At 51.4% G+C, this 13,811-nt stretch overlaps 1 protein-coding gene across 11 annotated transcripts in view; it reads right to left on the bottom strand.

Annotated features, from left to right (window-relative positions):
- The window catches only part of ARHGEF11 (Rho guanine nucleotide exchange factor 11), a 37,497-nt gene that overhangs the window by 19,043 nt on the left and 4,643 nt on the right, over positions 1 to 13,811 (bottom strand). For 7 of the 11 annotated variants that reach the window (XM_089483023.1, XM_089483033.1, XM_089483024.1 and 4 more), the window contains exons 2-11: positions 6,948 to 6,980; positions 6,074 to 6,088; positions 5,168 to 5,259; positions 4,306 to 4,404; positions 3,610 to 3,659; positions 2,687 to 2,744; positions 2,084 to 2,262; positions 1,867 to 1,938; positions 1,221 to 1,340; positions 85 to 139 (exon numbers count right to left, since the gene is read on the bottom strand). In XM_089483023.1, the coding sequence (XP_089339149.1) occupies positions 85 to 139; positions 1,221 to 1,340; positions 1,867 to 1,938; positions 2,084 to 2,262; positions 2,687 to 2,744; positions 3,610 to 3,659; positions 4,306 to 4,404; positions 5,168 to 5,259; positions 6,074 to 6,088; positions 6,948 to 6,980 (773 nt within the window). The remainder of the gene's footprint in view (positions 1 to 84; positions 140 to 1,220; positions 1,341 to 1,866; positions 1,939 to 2,083; positions 2,263 to 2,686; positions 2,745 to 3,609; positions 3,660 to 4,305; positions 4,405 to 5,167; positions 5,260 to 6,073; positions 6,089 to 6,947; positions 6,981 to 13,811) is intronic. The other 4 variants (XM_089483027.1, XM_089483028.1, XM_089483032.1 and 1 more) reach the window with 3 other exon arrangements.

The raw sequence follows: 13,811 nt of genomic DNA, 5'->3' as shown, positions 1-13,811 counted from the left end.
GGTTGACTGCCAGGGAGAGGGTCTCCTCACAGACTCCTGGCTGAGCATCAGAGGCTCAGAGGGAGATAATCTAGCACAGCTCACCATCAGTCAGGCGGGAATTGATGGAGCTGGAGTCGCTGGCCGGCCGGATGGAATCCTGGAAGAGAATGAAAACACAGAGAACTCAGAACCAGGTTAGCCTTCATGGGCCAAATTGTTTTGATTACTTTTCGTGGCGCATAGCCCTCCAAGATCTCCTGGATGGCAATGCAGACCCCTAGCCTCTCACTGTTGCCTGTCTTTGCTGTTGCTGTGTGCCTCTATTTCTCATCTATGGCAACCCTAAGGTGACTCTAATATGGGTTTTCTTGGCAAGATTTGTTCAGAGGGGGTTTGCCACTGCCTTCCACTAAGGTCGAGAGAGTGTGACTTCCCCAAGGTCCTCCGGTGCTCTCCATGGCAGAGCAGGGATTCAACCCCTGTTCTCCAGTGTTGTAGTCCAATGCTCAAACCACTACACGATGCTCTCACCCCTGCCTTATCAGATTTAGCTTTGTTTAATTAAATTGTTGGTTATATCATTATGTGAAAAAGATGTCAGGTTGTTGAACTGATTGAAATGAATATTGGACCCAGCCTGATGTGGTTGAGGAGTTGAGGCCAGCATTTCAACTGGGTTGCATTCACAGGAACAGCACACATTTATACTCCACCTGAGTCTGCAAAACCATCACAAAGCAAAACCTGGCGCAGCAGAAAATGTTCCCCAGCAACTGCCCTGCCAGCAAAGTGGCCTGGGAGAGCCAAAAGAGACCCTTGGGGAAGCTTGGCCCGGCTCAGCAGGTGCATGAAAGTCTGCAGAGGTACAACAGACTCATGAGGCATTTCCACCTCAACATGTGTGTGTGAGGGGGTGTATGAGTATGTGAGAAGCGACAACTCAGGCCCAGGAGGACAGAGCATAGTCGGTGGTCAGAGAATGCAACTTCATTGGAGGGTGTCAGGCGGGAAGAAGGATGAAAAAAGGTGAGAGGGGGAAACAGGGTAACCAAATGGCTGCAGACCCAAGGAAAGCTTTGCGGGGAGTTTAGGGCTGCAGTTCTTGGAGGCCAGGGGCCATTTTGGCTTAAGGATTCATGAACCCTCAGGGCATCCTCATTGGATTCCCAGAGCCCAAGTAGGTCCTCCCCACCCATGAAGCCCTGCACCTTCCACATGCCCCGCAAGCTCCCACTGACCGTGAGCCCTCCTCTCTCCTGCCGGATCTTGAGCTGCAGCTGGCTGACCCTCCGGCGTGCCCCTTCGATCTGCTCCTCTATCAGGGAAGCGGGGTTCCGGCTGTAGACCTCATAGCACCGCTGCTCCAGGAATGGTGGGGAGAAGAAGAGAGAGGAGGACAAGGCAGGCCATAAGAAGGTGGTTAGAAAACAGGTGTGAAGAACAACACAAGAAGCTGCAATCTTAAAACACAAGAAAAACACAAACTGTATTCTAAAACCCCAACTGAATGGAAAGCCCTTTTAACAGCCCATCAGTTCTCCCTCTCTTTTTATCAGAGCCCATCACTGCCAAGCGCTTGCCTGGAATAGAAAAGACAATATGGGCTGTGGTGGCCATATTTCCCTTCCAGTTGTTGTTATCAGAACACACACAATGCCCATTCAGACCCCAGTCTACTGGGTGCTAGTCTGCCCCTTCTTCTACCGCTTCCATCTGCAGAGCCTTCCCTTCCTCTAACCACAGTGGTTATAAACCTTGATAGCACCAGACCTTTGGCTTGTCTTCTTTTCTGCAAATTGCACTCTTTTCTACATTTTTTTAAAAGGACTGAACTGGCCTGCATTTTTACATAACCCTCTGTGTCTCCAACCAATCCTCCCCTACCTGCAGCTCTGCCTCCTCTTGCTTCAACATATTCCGGAGTATCTGGGTGGCATGCTTCTGAAATTCAGGGTCCTAGATTTTTAAAAGCCAAGCAGGGAGAGGCTCCAATGAGTGAGATGGCTTCTGGCTTCTGGCTTCTTCTGATTTTACCCTCCAGAGAAGACAAGCGATGCATACCCCGACTCCCCCAAGCCCCTCCACAGGACTCCCCCAATACCTGCAAGGGCTTTGGCCCAGTGATGTGCTGCGGCGGAGGCAGTGGTGGAGGCGGGGGTGGCGGAGGGCAGGCTGGCGTGACTTGTGGGGTCCCCATCTGGTGCCCATCCTGCTGAGAACCCGAGAACCCCGCAGAGGCAGGTGGGGAGCCCAGGAGAGTGAGCGCAACATAAGCACCAGCTTGTGGGTGAACAAAGCAGGCAGAGAAGAGAAAGAGAAAGAGGAGGAAAGCCGCAGAGAGACAGCATTAGAACAGGAGCCGCACACTCCTCACTCCCCACTAGGAACAGCCATGCCACCTTCTACCCAGATGGGGAAGAGAGAAGTTTGAAGGGTCTAAGCACCCACTCCCACCTTAAATGGCCACATCAGCCCCTCCTCGCAAACTCCTGGAACCACAGTTCTCTGTTTTTTAAACACACACACACACACACACACACATATATATATATATAAAGAGAGGGTTCCAGCGCTGAAAGTGATGCCTGACAGGGGAAGGGCATCCACCATTGTCTTACTGGTCTTCTCTCTAAAAAGCCCCCACTGCCCCTGAATGCCCCCACCACTACCCCGCTCAGGTGCTGCCCCTGCCCCAAAGACTCACATTTGATGAGTTTCACCACTTCGAGGTGGGAGCTGTTGGTCACCATTGTCCCATTCACCTGCAGCCGGGAGAGAGGCAGTCAGATGCGACTGGGCAGAGCAGAACTGGAATAGGCTCCAAATACAGACTGGGGCTACACTGGCTGCGGGGTTGCAGGGCTAACTGTTTTAGGCAGGTGGCTATGGGAACAAGTGTCCCTCTAACCCTGCATCTGATGTGCAGTGGAAGGGGACAGCCACTCAGCAACAGCTTGGCTTCGGACTGCCTTCCTTGTTTCCTGCTTTAATGCCAGGACAGGCAGCATGTCAACAAAAGCACCATTCCTGAGAAAGGCTCTGAAAGCAGCAGAAGCCGAGAGATGGTTTGAGTAACAGTGAGGCAACCAAGTAGGTCAATGGGTCTAGTCCAGTGATGGCGAACCTATGGCACACGTGCCAGAAGTGGCACTCAGAGCTCTCTCTGTGGCTACATGTGCCATTGCCCCAGCATAGCGTTTGCCAGAGTTTGTTACTAGAAGGCCAGAGGGACATGGCACTTTGCAATAAATAAGTGGGTTTTGGGTTGCAGTTTGGGCACTTGGCCTCTAAAAGGTTCACCATCACTGGTCTAGTCAGTCCCAGAGAAACCTCAGTGCCACCAAGAATGCCAGACCAGGAGTCATGCAGGTCCCTTTCAAAATCCCTGTCAAATCCCCCACTGGCCAGTCAGTCGCTCTCAGCCTAATCCTACCTCACAGGGTTGTTGGCAGAGAAAAAAAGAGGAACACATCAAACACTCCCCTGGGCTCTTTCTTCAAGTAAGGAGTACAAGCAAACTTCCAGGGGGATCACAAACTGGATCAGAGGTGGTTTTCCTTGGGAAAGGTGACTGCACGGAAGCAACGGGGTTTTGGAAAGCGGTGTGCTCAGTGCTTTGCTACTCACTTTGACAATGCGGTCGCCTTCCTGCACCCCAGCCTTCATGGCGGCTCCTCCTGAAGAACCACCAGAAGCAAACAGAGAGAAAAAGGGAGAGAGAAACAGGGGACGGGAGAGAAAGAAGAAACCTCATGTTTCCAGATTTGACCATGAAAAAGGCTGCATGCATTAAATCCTTTCTGGCTTTTTTGTCATCCAACGTCAATCTGCCTGGCTAAGAAACAACAGTCTTGCGAACAAAAAAGTGAATATTAATAAAGAAACCTTTTTAAAACTAATATTTTAGGTGGGCTCGCCTCATCCTTGTGTATGGCCTCCCCTTTTAAAACCCCGAATGTGTTTCAAACATCCGCAGCTTCACGAATGCAGGCTTACTCAGACACATCATGCTCAAACTGTCTGACGGTGTTGCCATCCCATCCTTCCATCTGCCTTGAGAGCAGGAGAATATCGTCATCATTCTTATTCTTATTATTGTTATTATTCTGGATGATGACATTAAGCAAGATGGTGAAGGAGGGGCAAACGTTTCCACAATCCCCTCCCAACCAAGAAAGTGAAGTCCATTTCCCAGCTGAGGGGCCAGAGCCTGAGCAGAGGAAGGGGTTTTCTGCTCGCAGGAGTCTACCGTTGGCTCTGTTCTGGGCTGGCAGGGGGAGAGTCAACCCAAGGGCCACTGGGCCTCCAGTGGCCTTTGCTCACCGGGCCGAACTGACTGCACCAGGACGATCCGGTCCCCGCTGACCGTGAAGCCAAAGCCATGCTGGTCCTTCTGGATGATGACACAACGCTGGACCAATCCTACAAGGAGGAGGAGAAGCAAGGGAAGGGGGGAAGAGAAACCATCAGTCTGGTTAGGATGCAGTAATCCCACTCAGTCTCCCTGGACAGGTGGTCCGTACTATAAATTGTCTGAATTGTGTGTCCAAGTGGTTTCTGACTTATGGCGACTCTAAGGGGACCCTATCATGCAGTTTCCTTGGCAAGATTTGTTCAGATGTTTGCCTTTGCCTTCCCCTGAGGCTAGGAGAGTGAGGCCCACAGACACCAATTAGGTTTCCATGGCCAAGCAGGGATTCAAACCTAGCCTCAGAGCGGCATCTTCTCAGAAGCCCTCCCACACCTGGCAACTCAGCCAAGGGGTCTCCACCCACTGCTCTGATCACAATCTCAGTCTGCTTTTGGGGCTGAAGGAAGCTGGATTACCACTGTTCTTGGTCTCCTTTAAATGTTGCCACCCCATACAACTGGGATTGACAGCATGTCCCCAGCTAGAGGCTACCTTGAGGTACCCTCTGTCTTGCAACAGGAAGCCAGGTAAGGAAGAACCCAAAGCCCTTTCTCCCTGCCAGTTGGGATCCCATGCAAGCCTAAAATCTGGCTCTGCCAATACAAAGGGAACAGATATTCCCCTCTCTTCCTGGATGGAGCTGGGGGCAAACTGATAATTGTTTTTCTTCCAAAAAAAGGGAGCATTCTGTACAACTCCAAAAACCAGCCGATGATTCAGATGCTCCTGGCTGGAAGCTCATCATCCCCTCCATCAGCAAAGCAAAGGAGTCACCTGTCGATTCGCTAGCATCAGAGGGCTGGCGGTGGTGGCCTGGGGACCGCCGTTCTGGAGCCGAGTCACCCAAAGAAGACAGGCTGCTTAACCTGCACAGGTGAGAGAGACAGAGAGAGAGAGGATCAGCCAGAGGAAAGAAGGGAGGAACACGCAGCAACTGAAGGTGGGTGGCAAAAGGCCATCACTGACTGGCTTTGTGTGCTTTGTTGGGGGGTGAATAGGCAAGCTGCACACAGGCAAGAGGCAGAGCTTTCTTGAACTACACCTCCCAGAATTTCCCAGCAAGCCATGGGAGCGGTAGTCCAAAAACTACTTCTCCATTGAGAACCCTATGCTCCAAAAAGGAAGCTGCCTCCGTGGAAGTCAGGCCTGCGAGGCACTCTTGTTGCTGCACCAGCAAAGCCAACAGGTCTGTGCTGGGGCCCCAAAACACACCAGAGCCCCAAACAAATTCAGAAAGCAGAGGATGCAGGAAAGGAGTCTCTGAACCCAAGCAGACCTATTCTGCCCAAGAGAGGCAACTGAAAGGCTCTCAGATGGGCTGCTCCCCCAACAGAAGTCTTTTGACCCCTGGGAGGGCAGTAACGCAAGACCACCGGATCCTGTCCAAAAGCTTGGGGGGCCACCCCTGCAACATAGGCTCAACCGGCTGCTCCCTTGTGTCTTTCTTACTGCACTTCCTTGGAACCATTGCCCTGGCCTCGTCTCCCTTTTGGCAGGAGCTGGGCAGCAAGCCCAGTGGTAAAGTGTCCCAGGCTCCAAACCCCAGCAGAAAGCAAGTAGGGACAATGACATGGGTGCAAGCTGTGGGGGGGAAAGGGGAGGCCAAGCCAGAAACCAGACAAAAGGCACAGGGAGAGAGCAAGGGGCAAGAGAGGCATGGGGACCAATGTCTGATCTTACCAGGCCGCAATGGGGCTGACGGAAGAACACAAGACAAAGCAGCAATGGGTGGAAAGACAAACAACAAGGGAACGTTAAGTCCTGCGCCTGCGACGGGTACAAGCTGGGATACAGACCGAAGGAATACATCAGTCAACACCCCTCGGCCCAACTAGCCAGCAGAGCTAATGGTCAGGGAGCTGGGCACTGCAGCAACAGCTGAAAAGCCACAGCTGCCCCACTCTGTTTCAATACTAAATAAAGGACTATTTCACCCAGGAGAGATTGGGGGATACAGCCTCCAGACCCACAAGGCTGTCAAGAGTCAGGTTACACCCGAGAGCCACTCCATCAAATGGCTTTCCTACCTAACCAGCACATTTAGAACCCCAAGGAAGCTTGGAAACGTTCCTTTTCTGTACGGCACCAAGTTGAGGAAAGAATAGGAAAGAAACTCAAAATGACTGGGTACACTCTGGAAAGATTTGATCCTTCTAATATTTTCAGAAAACCCACACGCACTGCTTTGGCTCTCTGTAATGTCAGTATGCATTCAATGGATTTGAAAATCCCAATGCAAGAAGGCCACTGATGGCTGGGGAGTGAGAGAATGCGGCCACAGCCACACCAGCATCAGTCACCTCCCCAAAGGCAGCCCTTTTGCTCCAAACCTTAGTCGAAAACAGCAGCGGGAGCCTGGTCTCACATCCCAGGCACTTTCCTACACAGGATAAATATGGCCTCCCTCTCAAGTCCAGGCTTGTGCGTTTGCAAAGCACACAGCCAACAACCAAAACCAAGTCACCCAGAGAGGGTCTCTTAAAATCAGAGAAACGTCCTCCTCTGTTACACAGGAGCCTCAAGTCATCAGTCCTGCACCCCGCTCCCATCTTACCTGGGCAGGTGAGTGTGCTTTTTACTGGCCGGTCTGTTGCAAGGAGGGGAAGAGACAGAAATGGACCCCAAAGAGGAGGCGGGTGGCCAGAGGAGAGCATGGAGGGAGACAAAGAGAGAAAGGAGACAAGTGCATGAGCAGACCAGGCAGCAACAACACAGCTTCTGGGACAGAAGGCAAAAGACTGGATCGCAGTTACTTAAGATCTGCTCTTGGGGGGTCATTGCAGCCTCCTTTTTTCCAGAGGAAAACCACCTGTATATAAGAACAGCCCACTGGCCAAAGTGCCTCTGGGTTCTCTTTCTAACCCTGAACCCAAGGCCAGCGTGCCTCTGGGCATGTGTAAAGTCCTCTCTCCAAGGTTACCTTGGTACATAAAGCTACGTACCAGCTATCCTGGGGTCTCTCAGTCCTCCCCGCCTGCCAAGTGAACAGGAGGGTGACCTCCAGCTAACAGGCTGAGAAGAACACGGCCACTGGATGGATGCATTTTTCATTGAGGGAATGAAGCAAAAAAGGCAAGCCAACCTTTTCTGGCGGAAGCAGCAAAGGTGGGAGATGAGAAAGATGAGGAGAAGGCACCCCCAGCTCCGTCCAATCTCCTGGACCCACAAAGAAGGCCACCTCTGCCCACAGCCACACGCCACAGATCCAGACATCCGCACCACTTCAACAGGAGCCACAAGGCTGGCTACACCCACAACACACACAAACACACCTGCCTGGATGGGTGTGGAAGTTCGAAGTCAATCTGACTGAGCGTGAACTTTGGGTACACTGGCGTAACCTAGAGTCCCAGTCACAGTTATTTGGGATTTTATCTTGGTGCTGGAACAGCCACAAATGCCTACAGTCTAAAGATGGACTCTCTTCCTTCCTGAACACAGCTCCACACGCCATTATTGTTCTTTCTTTTCATTACTGTTTCTGTCACCTGGCCAGCTCTCCATCAGGCGCGAATGGCTGCAGGGAGCCCAGCTCTGCATTCTCCTGCATTGCAGAGATAAAATGCAGAAAGGGGAAGGAGAAGCCGAAGGCGACACCACTGCAGCAACCGTGATTGTGGGATGCAAGGAGGCAGCCAGGGTGCTCAGCTTCTTACCCTTGGCCCTGGCAGACTCAAGAGAGGAGCTGGCCAGGGCAAGGCCTCTCCTGAGCCCACATTAGACCAAAGCAGACACATCTTGACATCCCTGCGTGTCTCATCAGATGCTCCCAGGAATCTCACAAGGGAAGGATAGAGCCCACTGCTGGATCGTTCAGAGGTGGACTGCTCCTCAGCATGGAGTCTCTCCACAGCTATCGTGACTAAGAGCCACTGAGAGCCATCCTTTATGTGTAGAAGAGAAGGCATGGCAGAGAAGCTCCACGGATTGGACTGATGCTCAACTGGCAGAGGTGCCCCTCCCAGCTCCATTGCCAGAAAGTGGCCCAAGGCTTTGCAAGGCCTCCAAGCCAGCCTTCAGGCTATGATTCTCCCCAGTTGGAGTACAGGGCCAAAGACAGGGAGGGCGCTGGCCTTTCAAAGCAGCCCCCCTTCCCTTCCCTTCCCTTCCCTTCCCTTCCCTTCCCTTCCCTTCCCTTCCCCATCCTCACGTTAGCAGAAGCCGAGCCCAACGGGGCCCCAGCACTCTGCTGCAGCAAGCAGATTTCCACCACAGAATGTCTCCCCGAAACCACAATTACAGGCGCGAGGGAGGTAATGACATCCTCATTCCATCTGATCAGCATTCCTTCTGCCCCCTTCACCCGCCCTATTCTTGCTTTTACAAAATATACGTATCTGCCCTTGCCAAACGAGAGAGCAGAGCAAGCGGGCACCGAGTAATTGCCATGTCCATGGGCCTTTCTGGCTGGCGAGACAAATGCCGACTTCTGCAACTATGATGGCAAAGGGGTTGCTGCAAGCCCTCCGCCTTCTCCATCTCTCCACCAGCATCCCAAGTCACAGTGGACTAGAAGATGCATTGGCCGACATGCAGGAAGGGGTTCCCCCAATCATGACAGCAGGCATCCCAAAAGCGGATAAGGCTCATCTGAGAAGGAAACAAATATACCCTTTCATCCCCCTGAGATGCTCCCTCTCTCTCTCCCTCTTTTTGGGCAGATTGAAAATAGACACTCTCCAGTGCCTGCTTACTTCTCCCGCCCTTCGTAATACGTAGAATGATTTCCCCAACATCCATGGCTGCACAATACACAAAGGAAGAGATAAAGCTAATTACATTTAGCTCCTAGTGTGGGGAGGAGGAGGTTGTGATCCAATGAAACTGCCTCACAGAAGAGTGAGGAGTACCATAGGGAAGGATTTATTGACACAGCACTGGCCAAGATGGCTTTCAAAGGGGATCAGGCCTGGCTGCTGCAAGGTGGTGTTGTTGTTGTTTTAATTGATGGGTTTTTAATCATTTTTTTAATCCAAAAGTGTTCTAATATTATAGTTTGCTTATGCTTTAATATTAACACTTATACCCATTTATAATCTTGCTGTGAGTTGCCTCCAGTCTCACATTTGGAGGAAAAGGCTGGATACAAGTCAATGAATTAAATGAATGTGCAAGTCCTGCCGCGAGGGAAGCTCCAGGAATCCTTAGTGAGCTGCCATTGAAGCTTTCTCCCTGAGGGAAAAAAATTGGGGGGGGGGTGACACTTTTGGTATGAAGGTGCTTCAGAGAGATCTGCTCAGGTCATCCCCAGCATCATCACCACCCCCCATTTTAATGGGGAATCAGCAGCCTAAGAAAAGCCAGGCCAGCAAATCCCCACCCACACACCACACCAGTCCTCTTTGGCTTCAAAAGGGGGAGAAGCCATGTTAATCTGTTCAGCAAACAACAACAGAGGCTCTTGTGGCTTCTTGAAGCCTAACACTTCCATTACGGGATGAGGTTCCATGGACTACAGCTCACATTTGGCTCCAGTCTGTAAAAATTGATGCCAAACCAGTATGTATTTATTTGCTATGCATGCTTTGGCAGGAGGAAAACAGAGGAACCCCCTTGCAGCCTTCAACCTCCTGGCACAATGCAATGCATCCCTGGAGAGCCGGCCTGGCTCTTCACAGGGCTGGGAGACCCATCTCTGGACAGCCGGAACCCCCTTGACCTGAGAGCAAGCGGACACCGGAGGCAGGGACTAGGATGGCTCCTGAAGAGATGCACAAGGGGCCGGATCACTCTGCGCAACCCAGAGTCCTCCCAGCACACAGGATGGCTAGCGGGCCATTCAATTAGGGTAGCCCTCTCAATGGAAAGATAAACATGGTCTACAACCAGGTTCACTTACTTGACCCTGGATGCAGAGTCCCCTGAATGTGCTTCACGTACATGCCACTCACTTACGTTTAATGTGCCTGTGTGTCTCTTTAGCACACAGGACTGAAACCATTCTTATAAGAATGGAAGTTGAAACTCTGGCCAAAGACCAGCGCAGGATTCTGGGCTCCAATGCCAGAGGGTTCAGGGCCTTCTCCTTCCCCTTGTCATCCCCCTCCTCTCATTGAGGCCCTCCTTGGTGTCCCAAATGTGGCTCTGGGGTTTCCCATTCCTCCAGAGGCCAGGAAGGGAAAAATCCTGACCCAAAGCGGAAGATGAGGAATCCAGTGGAAGATATCCCTGGATCCTGAGCATTATAAGGCGGCAGCAGCATGCCACTCCTTCTAATAGGGATTTCAGGTTGCAAGTGTAGATTCAAAGGAAGCTAAAAAGATAAAGTCACTGAAAAACAAGAAGGAGATATGAGTGAAGAGGGGCAGGGGACCACAGGGTTTGCAGAAGGATAAATATATCTTCTGTCCATAAGCCTGAAAGAGCTTACAAACCATGCCCAGTAAAACAGATTGACAATAGTAATATTAACAGCCTGATGGGGACTGAGCATCCTCATCAGTAAAAGGGAGACAGTCTACCTGAACGCTTTCCTGTACCTTTGTCTGTCTATCTGAATTCTCCACAGGCGTCTGCTGGTCAGGAGCTGATGACAGGCTGCAGGGTGTTGTGGCTGCGGCAGGTTCTCACTTGCACCAGCCAGACACACTCGCAAGGCAGCTAGGAAGGAACTAGACAAGATTATCAAGGGTAAAGATATATAATTGAATACTCCAGTCAGGAGTGTCCATGCCATTATATTTCCCATTTCTATGTATGCTTATAGAAGCTGGACAGTGAAGAAAGCTACTAGGGAAAGAACCATCTTGTTAGAAATGTGATGCTGGAGAAGAGTTCTGCAGATACCGTGGACTGCTAAAAAGAGAAATAAATAGCTTATTGCAAATGAAGCCTGAAATCTCCTTACAAGCCAAGATGACTAAACTGTCATACTTTGGACATATCCAAAGAAGACATGACTTAATGGAAAAGATGATAAAGTTTGCTAAAGTGGGAGGTTATAGGGAAAGAGGAAGACTGCATCTGAGATGGATAGGCTCCATCAAGGAAGCCACGACTGCTGCCCTGAGTTTGCAAGACCCATTGATAACTGGGTGACTTGGAGCCTCTCATTCACAGGGCTGACATAAATTGATGCAACTGGAGCTCAAGTGACTCAAGGAAGCATGGAGCTTGGCAGCTGAATCCTCCTCCTCCTCCGATTCTCCCATGTCTGTCCCCTCCTCTAAGCCGCCTTCAACTTCCCTGCGTTTCCTCTGGGACCCCCTCCAAGAAGCGCTGGGGGGAGGCGAGGACAGAGGCGACACATGCAGGACAGAGAAAACCCCACTGGCTTTGTGGCCCAGAGGAAATGAGGACACGGCCTTTTGCCCACCACACCTCATGGAAGATCTGATGCTAAAAAGAGAAAGGAAGAAAAATATATTAGGCAAGGCTAATAGGACGCTGCTGTCTCGGGAGCCAGAGTGGAACAAAATGCCACAATTATGAGATTAGGACTGGGGGAAGAACAGGCTCAAGTCCTCAAAGTGGGTCACTCGGCAGCAGCCAGAGCTTTGCCAGTGGCTCAGAGTAAGCCTCCAGCTGAGAGAAAGCAGGGAGGAGTGCCGGCGGATGGACGGACGGACAGATGGACGGACAGGAGGGCAAACCAGGGGTGCTGCACTAGCAGAAACAGAGCCCCTGCATCCATCATCCACAAGAGAAGTGTGGCTCCCCTAAGTTATTAATAGGGATTCCAAACAGTAGGCCCACCCACTGGCGCCCATGAGCTCCTAATATCTTGCAAACCAACGCAAGGATCTTCACAGAGAGAGCCAAGACCAGTGGGACCCTGCCTGTAGGCACAACCCGCTCTGCCCAGGATCAGCTTGCTGGGAGGTTGAGGGAGGTCAGGCCCCTGGGCTTGCAAGGCAGCACACAGCGGAGGAAGCTGCCCTGCCGGTGTGGCTGCTGTGCCTAAGGCATGCCTGGATGCCAGACCTTGGCCCCACAGGCCCCTAGGAAACCTCTCCATCTGACTGGCACAGAGAGGGGCCCAAGTTTATTCCTTCCCTGGGCAAGAAGGGATCAAGCAAGAGAGGATGTCAACATTTCCAAAAAGGTGATTGCTGGCTGAGGGGACAAAGGGTTTGTAGTCCAGGACAGGCTGAGGAAGGCTGGCTGGCACCTCTATCAGCCACCAGGCCAAAGTGGCTGGCATGAAGGTGGCAAAGCAGAAAAGTCTGGAAGCAAAAGCTTCCTGGCCAACAGCAAAGCTGCTGAGGGTCCCTTCTGACACGGCTCCAACTCAGCCCATCCTGCAAAAAAAGTCCCTTATGATGCAGCCCCCTCTCTCTTTGCAGCCTCACCAAGAGCAGACCTGCCTGAGAAAAGCATTGAGCTAATGAAGAGGGTATTTTAAAAACACCTCGAAATGGACAGATAGAGTTCCCCTGAACATGTTTGGGAATAATGGCCCAAGGCAGAGGCTGGAGAGGGAGATGTTGACTTTCCTCTTTGCCTTGGTCACTCGTGGCTGTGGGTCTGAGTGTGTAGCCAGGAAACTTCTTCTAGCCAGGGTTGCCAGTGCTCCCGGGAGACCAACAGCCGACCTCCATCCCCACCACTTGACATTCAGAGAGCTAAAGCCATCCCCCTCCAGCGCCTGCTCTGTCCAGACAGTTAATCTGATTTCCTCCCAGGGATGGATGGACGGAAGGATGGACGGAGGTAAGCTGCTGCTCCCACTGCTTCCGGGCAAAGTTTTAATTGGCATCACCAGGACCCATGCCACTGGAGAAACAGGAGGGTGAAGGGGAGGGAGGTACAGTCCAGATGGGATTGCAAGGCCCATCAGCACACTGACAGAGGGGAAATTTCACTAACAGTCAGACTAGTCACCTTTTCTTTTGGTGCCAATAAAGAGAGGCACCAGACATATCTTCTCTGCTTGCAGGGGAGGGGGATGCCATGCACACATGAGGCCCAAAAGGGAATCCCTCTTCTAAGCGACATCCCTTTGGATATTTAAAGAGAGTCCTGACATGTCACCTCTCAGTCATCTCTTCTCCAGGTTAAACTTCCCCAGCTCTCTGTCACTCCACACAAGGTGTGGTTTCCAGACCTTTCACCATCTCAGTCGCCCTTCTCTGGACACCCGTCAGCTTGCTGACATCCTTCTTGAACAGTGGTCCCAGACCTGGACACAGGAGGCATCCAGGTGAGGTCTGACCCATGCAGAATAGAGTGGTATTAGTACATCCCTCGACTGGGACGCTACAGTGGAGTGACACAACCTAATTTTACCCATACCGTCGGCCTTCCACATCCACAGTTTCCTTATCCACACATAAAACCATCCACAGCCTGAAAATATTTTTAAAATACATAAATTCCAAAAAGCAAACCTTGATTTTGCCATTGTATATAAGGGACTCCTTATTTTACTAAACCACTGTATTTAATGGGAACGGAGCATACACGGCTTTTGAAATCC

This window comes from Sceloporus occidentalis, unplaced genomic scaffold, assembly GCF_023333645.1.
Source record: "Sceloporus occidentalis isolate IW3139 unplaced genomic scaffold, rSceOcc1.0.p SCAF_20, whole genome shotgun sequence".
NCBI lineage: Eukaryota > Metazoa > Chordata > Lepidosauria > Squamata > Phrynosomatidae > Sceloporus > Sceloporus occidentalis.
This window is presented reverse-complemented; position numbering and strand designations above follow the sequence as displayed.